The 20,905-nt window shown below is 36.8% G+C and overlaps 1 protein-coding gene across 2 annotated transcripts in view; it reads right to left on the bottom strand.

Annotated features, from left to right (window-relative positions):
• The window catches only part of SLCO1B1 (solute carrier organic anion transporter family member 1B1), a 97,658-nt gene that overhangs the window by 34,375 nt on the left and 42,378 nt on the right, over positions 1–20,905 (bottom strand). For both annotated transcript variants that reach the window (XM_025401664.1, XM_025401665.1), the window contains 5 exons: positions 19,242–19,383; positions 17,202–17,334; positions 14,994–15,115; positions 13,145–13,291; positions 12,847–12,945 (listed from right to left, as the gene is read on the bottom strand). In XM_025401664.1, the coding sequence (XP_025257449.1) occupies positions 12,847–12,945; positions 13,145–13,291; positions 14,994–15,115; positions 17,202–17,334; positions 19,242–19,383 (643 nt within the window). The remainder of the gene's footprint in view (positions 1–12,846; positions 12,946–13,144; positions 13,292–14,993; positions 15,116–17,201; positions 17,335–19,241; positions 19,384–20,905) is intronic.

The raw sequence follows: 20,905 nt of genomic DNA, 5'->3' as shown, positions 1-20,905 counted from the left end.
TAAAGAATAAAACACAAAAATAAATTTAAGAAGGTGAAAGACTTGTGCATAAGATACTTCAAGACACTGAGGAAAGAAATTAAAGTCATAAATAATTGGGGAGACATTCTGTGTTAATTAATTGAAGGACTTATTAATATTAAATGTCCATACTACTCAAATATATGTAAAGATTCAATACAATACCTATCAAAAGCCCAACAGTATTTTTACAAAAATATAACAAACAATTCTTTTTTTTTTTTTTAATTTATTTTTATTTATTTATTTTTTTTTTTTTTTTTAATTTTTTTTTTTGAGACGGAGTCTCGCTCTGTCGCCCAAGCTGGAGTGCAGTGGCGCGATCCTGGCTCACTGCAAGCTCCGCCTCCTGGGTTCACGCCATTCTCCTGCCTCAGCCTCCCGAGTAGCTGGAACTACAGGCGCCCGCCACCGCGCCCGGCTCATTTTTTGTATTTTTAGTAGAGACGGGGTTTCACCATGGTCTCGATCTCCTGACCTTGTGATCCGCCCACCTCGGCCTCCCAAAGTGCTGGGATTACAGGCGTGAGCCACCGCGCCCGGCCTCATAACAAACAATTCTAAAATACATATGGAACCAAGAAGGACATCAAATAGCCAAAAAAGCATTGAGAAAGAATAAAGCTGCCTCACATTTCCTAATTACAAAATGTATTTTAAAACTATAGTAATTAATACAATATGTTACCAGCATAAAAACAGAAATATAGACCAATGGAACAGAACAGAGACAATAAATGGGGTAAAAAAGAAACATGCAGAATAAAATAAAATATTATAAATCATATATATATGAAAACAGGTTAATTTATAAAGCATATGAGGAAATCCTACAACTCAATAGCAAAAATATAATAACTTGATTAAAAATTTTGCAGCAACTTGGATGGAACTGGAGGACATTATTCTAAGTGAAGTAACTCAGGAATGGAAAACCAAATACTGTATGTTCTCACTTATCATTGAGAGCTAAGCCATGAGGATACAAAGATATACAGATTGATGTGACGGATTTAGGAGGCTCAGAAGGGGAAAGATGGGAGGGAACTGAGGGATAAAAAGCTACATGTTGGATACAATGTACATTACTCAGGTATGGGTGCACTAAAATATCAAAATTCATCATTATAGAATTCACCCTTGTAATTAAAAACAACATCTACCCCAAAAGCTATTGAAATAAAAATTAATTAATTATTAGTGAGTAGAATGGTGGCTACCAGAAGCCAGGTGGTTGGGAGAAGAGTGGAGTTGAGGATGTCGGGTCCGTCCTGCAGACCCTGGCCTACCAATGGATGAAAGGAGTACTCAGACACAGGTATGCAGTGAAAGAGTGGCTAGGGGACTGCGGAAGAGTGAGCAGCAGTCCCAATAAGCTGGTGCTTCTCGCTTTTATTTAGTATAGACACAATGCCGAAAACCTGGAGCCAATAATGTTAATCTGTGGGCAATTAACGTTATTGTTCCCCCTTACAGGGAACAGTCACGTGCGTGATGGTCAAAGGTCAGTTTCTGGACAACATGGGTAAACAAGCCTATTTAGATAAATTCGTCTATACTTCCTTGTACCTATTTCTCGCCCTCTGCCTCAGGGTAAGAGAACAGCTGTCATCAGCTTATTCTCCCATGAAGCTTTGCAGAGCTTTCTGACCTTTCAAAAGGTCTGCTCTTTCCCTATAGCTTCTTCCACCACTCTGACAGATCTCCCACAAGAGGAGATATTGGCCAAAGCATATATAATTACAATTAGGTAGGAGGAATACATTACAGAGATTCATTGTGTAGCAGCGTGACTATTCTTAACCACCATATGTTGTATTTTTGAAATATGCTGAGAGAGTAGATGTTAAGTGTTTCCACTACAAAAATAAGTATGTAAGATAATGCATTTGTTAATTAGCTAAATTTATTCCACGTATATATTTATTTCAAAACATTGGAGTGTACATGATAAAAATACAATTTTATATATGTCACTCGGTGGCTGATGCCTGTAATCCCAGCACTTTGGGAGGCCAAGACAAATTGGATCACCTGAGGTCAGGAGTTTGAGACCAGCCTGGCCAACATGGTGAAACCCCATCTCTACTGAAAATACAAAAATTAGCCAGGTGTGGTGGAGGCACCCGTAATCCCAGATACTCTGGAGGCTGAGGCTGGAGAATCACTGGAACCCAGGAGGCAGAGATTGTAGTGAGCCAAGATCACACAACTGCACTCCAGCCTGGGTGACAGAGCGAGACTCTGACTGAAAAAAAAAAAAAGTAAATTTGAAAACACAATTAGGCTACATACCTGAATAGAAATTTCTCCAAAGAAGACATACAAATGAATAACAGCTCAATACAAAGATTTTCAACATCACTTATCAGGGAAATGCAAATCAAAAGCACAAATCCACTCTTCTCCTACACCTTACACCTGTAGAATGGCTACCATTTGAGAAAGAAAGGAAAGTGTTTGCAAGAATGTGGAGATATTTGAACACTGTACACTGCTGGTAGAATACAAAAAGGTACAGCCAGTATACAAGGTATTATAAAGATTCCTCAAAAATTAAATACAGAACTCTCACATGACGCAGCAATCCCACGTTTGGGTACATACATAAAAGAATTGAAATCATTATCTTGAAGAGACATTTGCATTTGCATGTCCATTGCAGCGCTATTCATAATAGCTAGCTGTAAAAACAACCTCATGTCTGCTGAGGGATATATGGATAAAGAAAATATTGTATACACACACAATGGAATATTATTCAGTCTTTAAAAAGAAGGGTATTCTGTAATATGTGATAACTTGGATGAACTTTGAGGACATTAGGCAAAATGAACCAGTTACAGAAGGACCTATACTGCATGATTACATTCATTTGAGGAAACATAAAACATTAATGCTCATAGAAGCAAAGAGTAGAATGGTGATTGTCAGTGATTAAGGGGAAGGGGAAGCAGGGAGTTGTCAATGGGTATAAAGTTTCAGTTATGGAGTTCTGCAGTCTCTAGAGGAAGATGAGAGCAGGGAGTTGCTACACACTTTTGAGCAAATAAATCTCATGAGAATTCACTCGGTATCATGAGATCAACATTAAGGGAGATGGTGTTAAACTATTCATGAAAAATCACCTTTATCACCCAATCACCTCCCACCAGGTCCCATCTCCATCATTGGGGATTACAATTCTACATGACGTTGGCGGGAACACAGATCCAAATCATATCAGCTATTGTTGATCAGAATCCTTACATAAACAGTTGATTAACACATGTTTTGTATGTTATACGTATTGTACATAGTATTCTTACTATAAAGTAAGCTAGAGAAAAAATATTATTAAGAAAATCACAGGGAAATAAAACATATTTACTATTCATTAAGTTGAGGTGGAACATGATAAGATCTTTCTCATCTCTTCACATTAAGTAGGCTGAGGAGGAGAAGGAATGGGAGGCACTGGTCTTGCTTTCACTAGGTTAGCAGAGGTGGAAGAGGTGGAAGAGGTAGAGGAGGTAGAAGGGAAGGCAAAAGAGGCAAGTACATTCAGTAACTATTTCAGAAATACATCATAATTTCTATTTGACTTTGTGGTTTTGTCATTTCTCTAAAAATTTTTCTAAATGGAACTAATCCTTCTTCCAACATATGCTTTAGTTTCAGTGCCCACAATAGAGAAGAGTCCCGGTTGTAAAAGAAGCCAAAAACAGTCTTGAATTGTCAGAATCCTTCTGTTAGATAGCCTAATAACAATTTGTTTCTGGCACTGCTTCTTCTGTGTCTCCATCTCCATCATCTGACGCTAGTTCTCAGGCACTCATCTCCATCAAGTCATCTGTTAATTTCTCTGATGAAGTACGAATTAGCTCTTGAATTTCTCCAATACCTGTATCTTGAAATTTTCACTCCTCACCTTTTATTCCATATCTATAATCTCTTTCATAATTTTCTTGATTGGCCATGTTAATCCTACGAATTTATGCGCAACATCTGAGCAAAATTTTCTCTGGTAGAAATGTATTGTTTTGCACTTAATGACTTTCACTTTTTTTTTTCCCCCCTACAACAACAATAGCATCTTAAGTGGTGCAATTCTTTGAGTCTTTTATGATGTTCTGCCTATCAGGATTTTCTTTGATAGCACTGACAATCTTTTCCATAGAGTATCATCTGTAATAATCCTTTGCAGTTTCTTATGACTCCATGATCTAGAGGCTGCATTAGAGACATTGTGGTGGAAGAAATAGATCACTATAATGCCTTTGGTGTTGAACTTATGGGGTTCTAGGTGACCAGGGGCATTGACTAATATGAAAAGAACTGTGAAGGCAGTCCCTTACTGTCAAGCTACTTCCTGTCTTCCGGAACAAGGCATTGATGGAAGCAATACGGAAAAAGAGTTCTAATTATTCAGGCCTTCGTTTTGTATGACTAGAAGACTGGCAGTTGATTTTTATTTTTTCCCTTCAAGGTTTGGGAGTTATCAACTTTGTAGATAAGAACAGTTTTGATAATAAGCCTGACCTCATTTGCACAGAGTAGTAGACTTAATCTATCCCTTCCTGCCTTAAATCCTAGTGCTCACTTCTCTTCTTTATTAATAAATGTCCTTTGTGGCTTTTTCCCCCCAGTTTCATCTGCATTAAAACCCTGCTCATGCAGATATCCTTTCTCAATGATGTTCTTAGTGGAATCTGAAAACTTGTTCACTTTCTCTCATTTGGCAGAAGCTGCTTCTTCTGTTATTCTGAAAAATTTTAAACCCAAATCTTTTTCTAAAATTATCAAACCATCCTTTGCTTGCATTAGTTTCTCCGGCTTTAGATCCCTCACCTTCCTTTGCTTTAAATGGTCATATAATAACTTCATTTTTTTCTCAAGTCACATTAAAGTCTATGGTTATGCCTTTCTTATAAAAGTTTGCAGCCACATAACAATGTCATTTTCAATATGAGATACGATGGTATATTACTAAAAGTGCAAGCTTTTGTGCCTGCTGGCATAGCCTCAGCAATGCCATCATGAATTTCCTTTTTTCTTTTTCCTTTTTTTGTTTTTTACAATGATCCTTATGCTGGATTCATTTGTATTGAAACAATGGGCAACTGAAGACCTCAATCTGCATTATATATCAAGCAATTCAACTTTTCTTGTAATGTCGTGACTTTCTCAGTTTCTTAGGAGCAGTTTCAGCATCACTAGTGACAATTCATATGGCTCCAATGGTGTTATTCCAACTTTACAGTATTGCACTAAACAGTATAAAAATACATAAGAATCACAAGCAATCAGATTTTGCTGCAATCCACAATTTACTGGAGAGAGGAACTGTTCATGTGGAGATAATTAGTGTCACATGGTGTTTTAAGCAGGTGCTTTCAACACAGCCTTATTACTACAATTACAGGAGGTGCTATGAAATTATTATAGCAGTAAAGTATGTACTACAGTCAATTTTATAAAGTTATGCCTTAATAGTACATCTTCATATTTGTTTTCACTTCTCTTGACTGCGGATGACATAATATGAGGTATATATGTCTTTCTGTCCTTAAATTTAAAGTTTAACTTTTAAAAAAATGAACTTTTATGTTAGAATAAAATAAAATTAGAATTAGTAGAATTTGGCTGAGAATCCATCTGGTCCAGGGCTTTTTTTGGTCAGTAGGTTTTTTACTATTAATTCAATTTGATAACTTGTTATCATTCTGTTCAGGTTTTCACTTTTTTTCTGATTTAATCTTCGGAGGTTGTTTCCAAGAATGCCTCTATTTCCTCTAGATTTTCTAATCTGTGTGCACAGAGGCATTCATAATGCATTTCTATGGGAGTTGTTGTAATGTGATCTTTGTCATTTCTGATTGTGCTTAATTAGATCTCCTTTTTTTATTTGTTAATCTAGTTAACAGTCTATTAAACTTTTTATATTCTTTCGAATAACAAACTCTTGGTTTTATTTATCTTTTGTCTACATTTTGCATCACAATTTCATTCAGTTCTTCTCCGATTTTATTTATTTATTTTCAGTTTGCTTGGGGGATGTCCTTTTTTTTTCTGGTTAGTGTAAGTGCAAGATTAAATTGTTAATTTGAAATCTCTCCGCCTTCTTGATGAAGGCCTTTAGCATGGTAAACTTCCTCTTAACACTACTTTAGATAGATTCCAAAGATTTTAGTGAGGTATGTCTCTCTTTCATTTAATTTCAAAAAACTCTTTTAATTTCATTCTTAAATCAAGAATTATTCAGGAAAAGTTGTTGAATTACCATGTTTTGGGTGGCTTTAAGAACTCTTTTCGGTATTGATTTCTATTTTTATTGCACTTTTGTTGAAGAATGTGCTCAAAAAACTTTTAATTTTTTGAATGTATTGAGACTTTCTTTATGACTGAGCATGTGATTGATCTTAGAATACAATCTATATGTAGATGAGAAGAAAGTATATTCTGTTAGTGTCGCGTGGAGTATTCTGTAGGATGTTTTTGGATTCAATTGTTTGAGAGTTGAGTTTAAGTCCAAAATTTACATTTTAATTTTCTGCTTCGATACCTAACACTGTCAGCGAGTTGCTGAAATCTTCCACTATTATGGTACGGCCGTCTGTTTTTAGTTTCCTTAGGTCTCTAAGAAATTTTTTTGTCAATCTGGATCCTCCACTTTTGACTGCATATATATTTAGAATAGTTAAGTCTTCTCGTTAAATTGAACACTTTATCCTTATGTAATACCCTTCTTTATCCTTCTTAACTGTTTTTGGTTTAATGTCTGTTTTATCTGATGTAAGAATAGTGATTACTGCCCTGTTCTGTTTCCTGTTTGCATGGATAGATTTCTTTCCGTCCCTTTACTTTGATCCTGTGGGTATTATACATGTAAAATGTGTCTTTTAAAAGATAACAGAAGGCTAAGTTTTGTCTTCTTATGAAGCTTGTCACTCAGTGTCTTTTAATTGGGGCAGTTAGCCTGTTTACATTCCGGGTTATTATTTATATGTGAGATTTTGATCATGGCATCATGTTGTTAGCTGGTTGTTTCATAGACTTGGTTGTGTAGTCGCTTTATGTGTCTGGGCTAGGTATTTAAGTGTGTTTTTGTCGTGGCAGGTATTAATCTTTTGTTTCCATGTTTAGCACTCTTCTAGAGACCTGTTATAAGGCTGGCCTAGTGATAAGAAATTTCCTCAATGTTTGCTTGTCTGAGGAGGATTTTAGTTCTCTTTCATTTATAAAATTAATTTGGTGGGATATGAATTCATTGGTTGAAATTTCTTTTCTTTAAGTGTGCTGAAAATAGACCCCCAATCTCTTCTGGCTTGTATGGCTTTTGCTCAAAGGCATTCTGCAAGACTGATGGGGTTCCCCTTGACAGTGACTTGATCCATCTCTCTAGTTGCCCCCCAAAAAATCTTAAAATATTTGTTTCTTTCATATGGACCTTGGTGAATCTAATGAGTAGATGCCTTGGGGACTGCCATCTTTATAGCATCTCAAAGGGGTTCTCTGTAATTTATGAATTTGCATGTCAATCTCTCTAGTAAGATTGAGAATATTTTCATGGACCATATCTGCAAATATGTTTTACAAGTTACTTACTCTCTCTTTTTCTCTCTCAGGAATTCCAAAGAATCATAGGTTTGGTTTCTTTACCGAAAGAAACCAAATTCCTAGAAGTTTTCTTCATTTTTAAGGTTTTTTTTATTTTTGTCTGATGGAGTTGATTATAAAAACTGGTTTTCAAGCTCTGAGATTCTTTTCTCTCTTTGGTATGCTCTTCTGCTGCTAAAGGTCTGAATGTATTATAAAATTCATGTAGTTTTTTTTTTTTTTTTTTTTTTTAATTCCAGTAGTAGTATTTGTTTAATGGCTATTTTGTCTTTCAGCTTTTGGTTCATTCTACTGGAATTACTGAATTCCTTAAATTGTGTTTCAACACTTTCCTGAATCTCAATGAGCTTTCTTCCTATCCAGATTCCAAATTGTCTGTCTGTCATTTTAGTCATTTCAATGTGGTTAAGAACCATCGCTGGAGAGCTCAAATGCACCCATTTTAAGTTTAAGGTACATTCTTACCTTTTGAATTGCCAGATTTCTTGTTGATTCCTTTTAATCTTGAGTGGCTGGTGTTCGTTTAACTGTGGTACAAGTTCAGTATGGTCACTTGGGTTAATTTCTGGGATAAGACTCTGTACAGTATTTTTATTTGTAGGTAGATTCTTGCTCTCAGTTTCGTACACAATGTATACTGGCAAACTATGTTTGAAGCCAGGCACAGTGGCCCAAGTCTGTAATTCCAGCACTTTGTGAGGCTAAGGTGGGAGGATCACTTGAGGCCAGAAGTTTGAGATCAGCCTGGGCAACATGGAAAACTCTGTCTCTACAGAAAATAACAAATATTAGCTAAGTGTAGTGGTGTGTGCCTGTAGTCCCAGCTATGGGAGAATGACTTGAGCCAAGGAGCTTGAGGCTACAGTGAGCTATAATTACTTCTCTGCACTCCGGCCTGGGTAACAGAGCGAGACACAGTCTCAAATTTTATATATATATATATATATATGTATATACACACACACACACACACATGTGTGCATATATATATATATGAACACACATAGATACGTGTGTATATATATTTGTATAGATGTTTATCTATGTTATCTATGTTTATCTATATAAATATAGATGTTTTAAATTGAGCTGTAATCCAGTAAATGGTGCTTAAGAGTAATGGCTGCCAGATAAACTGTTACTCAGGGGCATAGCTCTTTTGTTTTTCAGTGTGTTTACAACAGTGCTTGTGGCAGCAGGGAAGACAGATGACCCCCATAACAGGCTTACTCCTGGGCCTTGGGGGATGCCCTCTCTGGTCACTGGTACCATACTTGCGTTTCCTTTGTTAGGAAACTGTTCTGAGCCATGGAGCTCCCTCAGGCAGAGGCAGGAGCTAGCAGACAGGACACAGCCTTCCCGGACTGGGCCTATGAAAAGAGGCATGTCTCATTCTGCACTGGCCCATGACCCCATGCATCTCACCCCTCTCAGTGTTCTGAGATTGGGGGCTCCTCCTCTGCTTGAGTGCTTGGCACCAATCTCAGCTCACACTCCCAAGCTATGCACTGCAGCCCTGAGGTTTTGGGACTAGCCTGTGGCTCCATTGTCTGGTCCCTCTGGTTCAGGCAGTAGCTACACTGGGGGATCTGAAGTGCTCCAAGGACACTGAGGAAGTACCCAGGTGGGAGTACTGGAAAAAACCCTCAGGCTGAGCAGTGGAGGCTGTGCTGTGCACATGTTCTTGCAGGTGTGGCCAGGCAGGAGTACTGGGAGGGACTGGCGGGCAGAAGGGCCTACAGTACAGATGTGTCCCAGCTCACAGGAAAGTTGGCCCCACTCTCTCTTGGCTCAGCAGTCAGGTGAGTTGAGAGCTACTTGGTGGAAGAAAGGGAGCATTGGATGTTGGACACCTACAGCTGCGTTCTGCTGCAGCTACCCAATATGCAACCCCTCCTGGGTTCAATGCTGGCTGTAGTTCTATTTCTGTCCACTCTCTGGGCAGGTGCCTCTGCCTGTTCCACTGTCTCTGGGGGTCGTGGGTTCTCTTGTAGGTAGGATCCCAGATGTCATCAGCAAGAATAGGCTGTTCCACTGCCACTTTACTCACCCCTTAGCTAGGAGCCATTCAGGGCTGGAAACTATCTCTGGTGTTCAACAACCTTGCACTGGGTTTCCAGTTTTCTCTCTCTTCAGCCTCAGTGTCTGTGTCACCTCTATTGACTTTCAGTGTTTTCTCTCAAAAGATATGCTGGAAGTATGTTAGTTTACTGAATATTTTGGGCTTCCTCAGTGGAAGTGGTGCTTCCTGAGTGTGTCCAGTTGGCCATGTTGTCCCCTCTAATAAGTTTAACTTCTTATAATAGATTTGTGTATATTTTATGGTAGTAAATGATAAAATAGTTTAGTATCTAAACATTTTATGCATTCATGACATACCTTTTTCTTAGGGTTTTCTATATTTCTACACTATGCAATTCATCTATAAATTTTCTCAAATTTTCACAAATCTCCTCAAAGGTGTTCAATATATTTCTTGAAAAAATCTGTACATAAGTGGACAAGCATAATTTAAACCTATTATTCATGGGTACACTGTATGTTTCAAAATCTGTTAAGAAGGTAGATTTCATTTTAATTGTTCTTACCACAATAAAAGAAAAATAAGAAATAAAAAAGCATATGCATACAGAAACATACACACCATAGTAGTTTGTGGCACAATTAAGTGGTACCATTACTCTGATCTATAAGAAAACTCGTTAATATGAGATAACATTGACTTGATTACAAACTATCTAGAAATAATTTATTTTCAAGTATGCACAGATTTAAATTTGATCTATATGATCATATTGTGTCATAATCAACAACTCAGACTTCAGGAAATGATTGGTTAAATCAGTGACTCCATCTACATGCAAAGTATTTGTTCATCACCTGTGACAACTGTAATTTTGATGACTTTTTTTTCTGTTCTTTCACTGTTCTACACATACTAACTCAGGGTCATAATCTCGCTAGATAGGACCTGAGAAATCGTTTTTCTTGGCTTACTCACAGTCTTAAAAATTGAAAAATTCTACATAAAAATTTTCGATTTTGGATTTTCTTGGAAACCAATCAGAAGTCCTTGTCAATGCAGGGCCTAAATTTGTGCATTAAAAGAATAAGCCAGAGCTGAGGAACACAAGTGCTTTTGGACCTGTGGGGAGAGCAGTTCACAACCAAAAAAATTCTCCTATTCTAACCATCACACCCTAAATTCCTGTTCCTGGCACTTTTTACTCATTTATTTTATCTCTTCAGCTCCTTTAAGCATTGGAGTTTGCCAAAGTATACTTTATAAGTGAAGCTCATACTCATCACTGAATAAGAGAAGATATAATAATACCTGAACATTCAATGTTAGAAATTGTATCGTGATAAATTATAAAATCATGTAATGGTTTCTTAATAGAGAGCTTATAAAATAATTTACCTAAGGACATTTACCACTTATTTCTGTACTCTTCGTGATAAAGCAATGATGAAACTGGAGTTGAATGAGTAGAAATAATGTACATAACATGTAGCTACTCTAAGTCATATGTCTAACACTGAACATGTAAAACATTTTATCAAGTATTTTCTTTATAGTTTTAGATTAGCAAACACTTTCAAGCTTTTGGCTGTTGCTGGCCCACTGTGATGTCTATCTCATCATGGAAATGGATCCTTTGATCTCTTTGGAATGATCTATTGAAGTCCTAGTGAGATAGAAAATCATATTTATTTATTCACAAACATAACTAATTATTATTTGCTAAGAACATGTCATTCTGTCATGTGGTAAAGAGATGGCAAGTAAGCACACAAGTATTAATAGCTCATTGTGAGAAGGGTTACAATAAAGGCATGCTCTTGGCTATTCATTTGGGACTAATAGAAAGTGGTGAAGTAAGGTTTCTCTAGGAGGAGCCATATTTTGGAAGAGACTTCAAGAACTATGCAAATGAAAAAAGGGAAAAGTTTTACCAAGTGTAAATGCAGAGAAATGTGAGATTACAGGGCACAGTAACTCAGTCAATACTTGAATAAGGCATGGATATTAATCAAGAGAAGGAATAGAGGGAATAAAGTGGGTTTGGAGGTAAGATGATGAGATCAGATTTTGACATATTGCGCTTTAGGTGCTAATAGGGTATCTAAGAAGGGAAAACATGAAGAAGAACTGGAAATATCAGTTAACACAAATGATAGAAATATACCCATTTACAGATCTATAGCAAAGTAGGTAGAAATCGATTGTGTTTCACTAACAACAGAAGCAGATTATACTGGATTGAGAAGTGGATGGGAGGTGAGAAGGTGAGATATCTTAGCTAATTTAGTTGATATTTTCCTAGGGGCTTGGCTCTGAAGAGGAATAAAAAAAAGATTCAGCTAGAAAGTTGTGTGGGGGTGTAAAAAACTGTAGCTATGTATAAAGATGGGAAATACTTGAGTGTGTTTGCTGAATCAAAGAGAAGATGGAGATAAAGAAACAGGAAGGGAGAATCTAAGCTCCAGCTAGATCTATCAGCATTGGATACAGATGGATATATTTTCCACTGAGTTGGGAAAAAGAAAAAGAAGATAAAGACAGATATGGTGCAAGAATATTTTTAGGGAAAAGGGCCTGAAGTCGAGACAGTTTTTATAACATGGCATCACTTTCACCTATGAGACAAGAAGGAAAGTATGCTCTGAGAATGAAGAAGAAAATCATAGATTTAATTTATGTGTCCTCTGCTTTATTCCTTTGTTCAACAAGTACTTACTGAATGTTGCCATATGCCAAGTCCTCTGCTAGGACCAGGGAAAATGACCATAAATTACACAGTGAAGTCTCTCAAATAACTCCAGCCATAAACCAATGCAGCAGCCACAGGAAGACTTTAGCAAAGCAAACTTTAAGTTCTACACATCAACATCCAAGCCACCATCAACTGAAAAATAAAATTTACTTGACTGGACCGTCAGTTTGGGAGGGAGACTTTTTACATTTGGTTATTTTGGACCAAGCTCATGAAAATAAATTTGTTTATATTCTCTCATTTTACACTTAGCTGTAAAAGATAGTATAAATGGGAGCTAGATTTTATATTTATTCTGATTAGTAATGCATTTATTTCCTACTTGTAACTTTCTAATTATATTAAGCAAAGGACTATTGAAAGAGTGAATTCAGTTATTTGGAAAAATGTTTTCTGCGTGTGTGCTTAGAAAGACATTATCATAGTACCTTGTTCTGGTTGCACTTACTTAGATCTACAGATCCAATATCCACGTACATTTTAGAAAACAGAGATCCCAGGGTAAAGCCAATGATTGGACCAATCATTGCGATTGCATTCAATATACCTGAAAATATTATAAAGCAATTTTACTAGATGCCAAGAATGCATGGCTCTTATTCACCATGTTTTTAAAAGAAACATGATACAATTCATACACCCAAATATATGTTCTAATAGGTGAAATAATAAGTTTAGTAACTCTACTATTTCAAAAGTAGACAAAGGGAAAGTGATCATGCAATTTAATATTTTGTGTACGTTACCTAAATACAAAGAAGAATGTCCTTCTTTAGCAAAATCATCCATGTAAGAAAGTCCCAGTGGTACTATGGGAGTCTCCCCTATTCCCCGAAGCATATTGCCCATGAACACATACATCCACATGTATGACCCAGATTCCTTCACACAACCTGTGTAGATAAGAGAGTGTTTCATTGTAAACATTAATTTTAGCATTTCTATTACAAATTCAACTACTTAACTCTTACTCTACTCTTTTTTAAAAATTTACAAGTACAAGTAATTTATATTCACTTCGCAAATTTTAAAAATATGGTCTATTAGTTCATTCTTATGCTGCTAATAAATACATACCTGAGACTGGGTAATTTATAAAGGGAAAAGGTTTAACGGACTCACAGTTCCTCATGGCTGGGGGGCCTCACAATCATGGTGGAAGGTGAAGGAAGAGCAAAGACATGTCTCATATGGTGACAGGCAAGAGAACGTGTGCAGGGTAACTCTCATTTATAAAATCATCAGATCTTGTGAGACTTATTCATTATCATGAGAACAGTATGGGGGAAACCGCCCCCATGATTCAATTATCTCCACTTGGCCCCACTCTTGGCATGTGGAGATTATTACAATCAAGGTGATATTTGAGTGGGGACACAGTCAAGCCATATCATATACAAAAGCATAAACAAGTAAAAATTATCTGTAATCACACTGCACACAGAAGATCACCTCAAGTGTTTTTATATATCTTCCAGACTTGCACAAAATATGTGCATTATACTCATTATGTCCATTATATATTTAAAAATCCAATTCATATTATGAAATGGTATACACAGTTAACCATTAACCATGTTATACACAATATAACCATTGCTATATTATAACAATTGTTCCATGTTGTTAAGATTTTTTTAACATCAAAACTTTAATGACTGGACAGTAATGTGTTGAATAAGTTTCAAAATGTGTTTATTCAATATCTTATTTTTCATTTTCTTTTTTATTGTTTTATTCTGTTAGGTTCATCATGACTATAACTGTAAATAAGTCCTTTTGCAGTTTCCTGGTTATTTCCTCAAGATTAATCAATAATAGCAGAATTTCAGACTAAGTAGGTAAGTATATTTTTGTTCTTAATATATGTTGATAATGAATCTCCAGAAAGATTTACAAATGTATACACTTTCAGCAATATATACAATGTGAAATCCTTTTTTGCCTCCACCTCGTTTCTATATATTTTTAGTCTTTTTCTATTTAATAGGTTTAAAAAAATCCTTAGCGGTACAATTTGCAATTATAATTTATAATTTTGGTTACAATAGGCAAAAAATCTTTAAATGATACAATAGTTTGCCTTTTGCATTGAAAGCAAAGTTATATGATTTACATATTAATACTATTTCCTCCTGTTTTACTTTAATGCATATATTCTTTGTCAATTTTCTACTGAAAATATTCTCTTTTCTGATCTACTTCTAAACGCTTTTACATATAATACAGTCATCCCTTGGTATATTAAGGAATTTGTTACAGGGCTGCCTGTGTGTTCTCAAATTCATGCACACTTAAGTTCTGCAGTTGGCCCTGTGCAATCCAAATATAGAAAATGTCAGATATTCTTATTGGCAGGTTTATCACCCAGTTTGGATGGACAACATTTGCATAGAAGTAAAACCACATAGTTTAAACCTGTGTTGTTAAAGAGTCAACTGTGTACATTAACACTATAATTATGTCTGTAAGAGTCAAATGTTTTTCCTATTCATTCGTAATTAAATTTTGCTAGTGAATATCACAACAATTTTTAGAGATGTAATTAAATTTATACATGTTGGAAGACTTTTTACTGTCAATGTTAATTCTTACCTTTTCCCACTATTTCAGGTGATGTTCTATTGAGTGATACAATTTGATTAATTAAACAGGTGGATAAGGTCGATGTTGAATTTTCTGATGAATCAATATTAATTTCTTTAGAATACCTGTAACTGTAAGGACATCACTGAATTAAACATTTTGCTTATCTACTGAATATTTTCACTTTTCCTAGAAATACAGAGAAATATTCCCCTTTATTTGCACCATTATCTTCCCCAAATTACCAGAATCCTTTCTGTCAATTTCCCAGCATGTGTTTTAAGAGATGTGATGGGTAAAAGTGAAACGGAAGCGTCCAGCAAGAAAGATAATTCGGTACACCCCAGGCTAGGTGGGTTATCACCTTCCTATTATCCTAGGAGTGGTTATATTTTGGTCAATATATGAAATACCCTGGTTTCACCTTTTTAAAAAGTAATTATTAATTGCATGTAACCATTCATCCTTTTGAATTATCTTCAAAGATGATCAGTCTGTCAGATTTTCTTTCATGGACACATATTCACACACACGCTCTAATGTATGACTCTTCAAAATGTAGTAAAAATAAAATCTAGTCCATTTCAACTAGATGGGAGAAAACTTGATAGGAATAACAGAGATGTTAATATCTATAAATAATTAGGTACCATGTGAGCTCTAAAGGCAGCCTACTGTATTCCAGGCATTATGCTCAGCTTCAAAGAACTAGAAATAAAATGCACAGTTTTTGTACTTAAGGAATTTCACACTAATATAAACATATATGATAAAATGTATAAGTTTAATATACAAGGTCCTGAGTTGTCACAGAGACAAAGGATATGATCAGCTTTGCTTGGAGGTTGTAGGAAGAGATCAGAGAAGACACCAAAATAAGAATGACAGGTAAAACGACTCTTGAAGATGAATAGAAGGGTAGACAAAGAAACAAAGGTATTCAAGGCTGTAGAAATAACAGGTGCAAAGGTGTCACACATTATGTCATATTTAGAGAAATGCTGATCTAGACTGTGGTCCTTAATTTTAGGGTGGCATGAAAGATGAAGCTGTGACAGTTGCCTTTGAGGTTTATTTTCCATACAAATCATGACAAATAATAAATAAAGATTAAAAAGGGAATTAGGGGACTCTTACGGTATGGTGCCAAAGGTAGAGGAAAAAAAAATGGACATGATGAAGAAGACACAAAGACAGAAAATGAATCAAGAGAGTGCAGTATGATGAAAACAAGCTAGAGCAGTACCACTAAGAAGAAACTTCTTATAAGGGCCAAATATGGCAGGAAGATGGAATTAATATGGTGAGCAAATGACATCACCGCTGGATTTGGCAATGAGAAAGTAATTGGGGTCTCCAACAGACACTGCTCCTTGTCTCTCAATATCCTTTCTTCTTTCCTTCCACAGTAATCATAGTTGGGATTTTTAACTGGGAACATGGTATCTTGGAATAACGTCTATTTTTTTTTTTTGCATTTATATAGTTATGTGTGAAATGTAGCCCATATATAGTAAATGTAAAGTCAGTGGAGATATTTTGCTCCTGAAAATGCTTCTTAAGCCTCAGCCTGTGTGAACTGTTTGTTTCTTCTTCTTCTTCTTCTCTTCTTCTGTCTTGTTGCCTGGAAATACTTTGCCATAATTTGGATCATGAGGCCAAGGCCATGCAAGGCATAGCACTACGATGGAAAGAGGTAGAATCGTATCATTCTTGAACTGGCTACATTAACTTTAATGTGAAAAATAAGTTTCTCCCTCATGTGCCATTTTAACTTTTCTCTGAGGAGCATCTGACTGTAATTATAACTACACAGTGACCTTAGGAATAACAGCTTCAGCGAAATGATGGGAACACCTATACCCCAGTGGGTAGAGGTATAAGTGTTGAAGTGTTATCAAAAATAATCAAAATCTTATAGGCAAAGACATACAGTATATATGTTATACTAAAAACTCATAAAATGCCTATGTATTTCATTTGAAACTCTACAGTTTAGTCTTTTTGTTACTTCAAAGTCTATGAAAGCTATGATAAATAAAGTGATTATGTAGACAAATAGACACTATTTCTATACACACTTAGTGGGTATACTTCTCAAAAGGCAACTGCCTATTTAAAGGGATAATAATAAAATTCTACTCCTAATTTACAAGGTACTGATAGTTACTGGCACAGAGGCTTTCTTTTTCTTTTTTTTTTTTTTTAAACACTTACTATCCCATGAAGAAATGTGGCAAAGCAGTCAAAACACCTCCAATTCCCATAATGAAACAACCAATTCCAATTAACTTTGGTCTGTGTAGTTTGGATCCAAAGTAACTCACAAATACAATCACAAGCAAATTTCCTAGAAAGAGAACAAAAGTATGTTGATACAATTTAGTTCAATTTTGCGTCTAGAATTGAAAACCCCAGAATGGATGCAAATAGAATCCAGACATAGTGCCTTCCCTCAAAGATGATGTAATTTAATTGAGAAGGTGAATTCACCTACATTAGACCACTCACTGAAAAGTTGTTTTAAGTAGAAAAAAAAAAGCACTTGAATTACTTGGCAATATTAGTGAAGCAAAATTTTACTGAAAAATTTGGAGTTGACTGGATTATATTGCAATGAAGAAAAATGGAGATGAATCTTCCTGATCTGAGGGTAAGGTGCTCCTTCATGCATTTCTTTTTTTATTCTTAATATTAGTTAAATTTCTATCATGTACCTGACATGAAGCTCACAGCCAGAAATAAGAAAGTTACTTGAAAAAGAATAAACCATGGCATCTGTCTTCAAGAAGTTTCATACTAATGACAAAAACAGAGGGACAGAGCTGGTATTAAACCACAGAAAGGGGGAATTTAATCAAGAGCTTCCAGAGGCTGGGCGTGGTGGCTCACGCCTGTAATCCCAGCACTTTGGGAGGCTGAGGCAGGTGGATCACGAGGTCAGGAAATCGAGACCATCCTGGTTAACATGGTGAAATCCTGTCTCTACTAAAAATAGAAAAAATTAGCCGGGGGTGGTGGCGGGCGCCTATAGTCCCAGCTACTCGGGAGGCTGAGGCAGGAGAATGGCGTGAACGCGGGAGGCAGAGTTTGCAGTGAGCCGAGATCGTGCCACTGCACTCTAGCCTGGGCGACAGAGCGAGACTCTGACTAAAAAAAAAAAAAAAAAAAAAAAAAAAAAAAGGAGCTTCCAGAAAGGTTCCTGGAGGAGAAACCACTTGAGATTTAACGTCGTGCATAAGTCATTTATATTAAATAATATACATAGAGCATATCAAATGGAAAGAGTCATGACCACTTCTAATCCTTCTGGAGCCTCATGCATAACAATGAACAAATAGCAGTTAAGGATTACTGAGCATTTATGAAAAAAATAGCATAAAAATAGTTTGGAAGAAAAGCACTAAAATGAATGAGTAAATTTTTTACTTTATAAAAAATGTAGTGTCTTTAGGAGTACAAGGGCACATTGCATCCATAAAATCAGAACTGGCAGCCTAAAAATAGTAAGTGCTGTTGTAAATGTAAAATATAGATATATATACAAATTAGAACTTGATATGGTAAGATGACTGATGGCATCAGCAAAGATTAATGAAACATAAAGAAAAACAACAGAAATTTAGGAGAAAAAAATTTAAAGAGAAAAATTCCCAGAAAATTTAATATTCATCTCATAAATGCTCTAGAAGAAAATAACTAAATAGGGAAAGACGCAAATATGAACCAGAAAATGTTTTCCCTGAGCTATTATTGGAGAAATCCAAGTTAAAATGAAGACAACAAAATATCTTCAATATTTCAAAGGAAAGATTTTGGTGTGCTCAGTGAAACAATAGAAGTCTAATGTAGGTTGCTCCGAAAAGATTCCTTTCTCCTTAAGAATAACAGTCCTCTCCCAAACTTTCTTCATCTTGAGAGAGGGGAGGTAAAGTAGGACATGGTGTTAGTTTGCAAAAATTGAATTTGTGTAGAATCAGGGTTTCTGAACATCCTCACTATCAACATTTTTGGCTACATCATGCTTTGCACATTATAGAATATTTAGCAGTACCCCTGACCTCTACTTTAGATACCAGTAGTACTTCCCTTGCCCCCCAGTCCCTGTCCAGTTATGACAACCAAAAATGTTTTTGGTCATTGCCAAATTGCCTGTGAGAGATAAATTTACCCCAGTTGATAACCAGTGGTGTAAAGCATATTTTTTTTTTTAACTTTGCAAGTTTGGTTATTAAAATAGAAAAAAATAAATGTTACCAATTTCAAAGCTTCCATCAATAAAACCAACAAGAGAGGAGGATATCTCAAATCTCCTTTCTATATGAATGATGGAACTTTTCATAACAACTGCACCTAGAGCCTTAGCAATAAAGCTGAGTGCCAGAGCTGCCAAGAACATCTGAAATCAGAAGGAAAGGGGAAAAATGGTTAATCAAAGGACTATATAATGTCAACAGGCACATGGAATTATAATAGCTTTTCTTCTTTACTTAAAAACATTACTTGTATCTTAAAAACCATACTTAGTTTTCCCTCTTACCAGGTACTACTAATCAGGTACTAACATTTAAATGTTATTATCACTACACTGATAAAGCATCATTTCTAATTTGGTTATAATATCAAAATATTACAGCATTGCAGTTAAGATTGTTATTTTAAAATTAATCTCGAAGGAAAAAAAGGGGGCGGAGCAAGATGGCCGAATAGGAGCAGCTCCAGTCTTCAACTCCCAGCGCCAGCGACACAGAAGACCGGTGATTTCGGCATTTTCAACTGAGGTACTGGGTTCATCTCACTGGGGAGTGCCGGACGATCGGTACTGGTCAGCTGCTGCAGCCCGACCAGCAAGAGCTGAAGCAGGGCGAGGCATTGCCTCACCTGAGAAGCGCAAGGGGGAAGGGAATCCCTTTTCCTAGCCAGGGGAACTGAGACACACAACACCTGGAGAATCGGGTAACTCCCACCCCAATACTGCGCTTTGAGCAAACAGGCACACCAGGAGATCATATCCCACACCTGGCCGGGAGGGTCCCACACCCACGGAGCCTCCCTCATTGCTATCACAGCAGTCTGTGATCTACCGGCAAGGCAGCAGCGAGGCTGGGGGAGGGGCGCCCGCCATTGCTGAGGCTTAAGTAGGTAAACAAAGCTGCTGGGAAGCTCGAACTGGGTGGAGCTCACAGCAGCTCAAGGAAACCTGCCTGTCTCTGTAGACTCCACCTCTGGGGGCAGGGCACAGAAAACAATAACAAAGCAGCAGACACCTCTGCAGACGCAAACGACTCTGTCTGACAGCTTTGAAGAGAGCAGTGGATCTCCCAACACGGAGGTTGAGATCTGAGAAGGGACAGACTCCCTGCTCAAGCGGGTCCCTGACCCCTGAGTAGCCTAACTGGGAGACATCCCCCACTAGGGGCAGTCTGACACCCCACACCTCACAGGGTGGAGTACACCCCTGAGAGGAAGCTTCCAAAGCAAGAATCAGACAGGTACACTTGCTGTTCAGAAATATTCTATCTTCTGCAGCCTCTGCTGCTGATACCCAGGCAAACAGGGTCTGGAGTGGACCTCAAGCAATCTCCAACAGACCTACAGCTGAGGGTCCTGACTGTTAGAAGGAAAACTATCAAACAGGAAGGACACCTACACCAAAACCCCATCAGTACATCACCATCATCAAAGACCAGAGGCAGATAAAACCACAAAGATGGGGAAAAAGCAGGGCAGAAAAGCTGGAAATTCAAAAAATAAGAGCGCATCTCCCCCGGCAAAGGAGCGCAGCTCATCGCCAGCAACGGATCAAAGCTGGACGGAGAATGACTTTGACGAGATGAGAGAAGAAGGCTTCAGTCCATCAAACTTCTCAGAGCTAAAGGAGGAATTACGTACCCAGCGCAAAGAAACTAAAAATCTTGAAA

This window comes from Theropithecus gelada, chromosome 11, assembly GCF_003255815.1.
Source record: "Theropithecus gelada isolate Dixy chromosome 11, Tgel_1.0, whole genome shotgun sequence".
Taxonomy (NCBI): Eukaryota; Metazoa; Chordata; class Mammalia; order Primates; family Cercopithecidae; genus Theropithecus; species Theropithecus gelada.
Note: the sequence above shows the minus strand (reverse complement) of the source record. Positions and strands in the feature narration are given on the sequence as shown.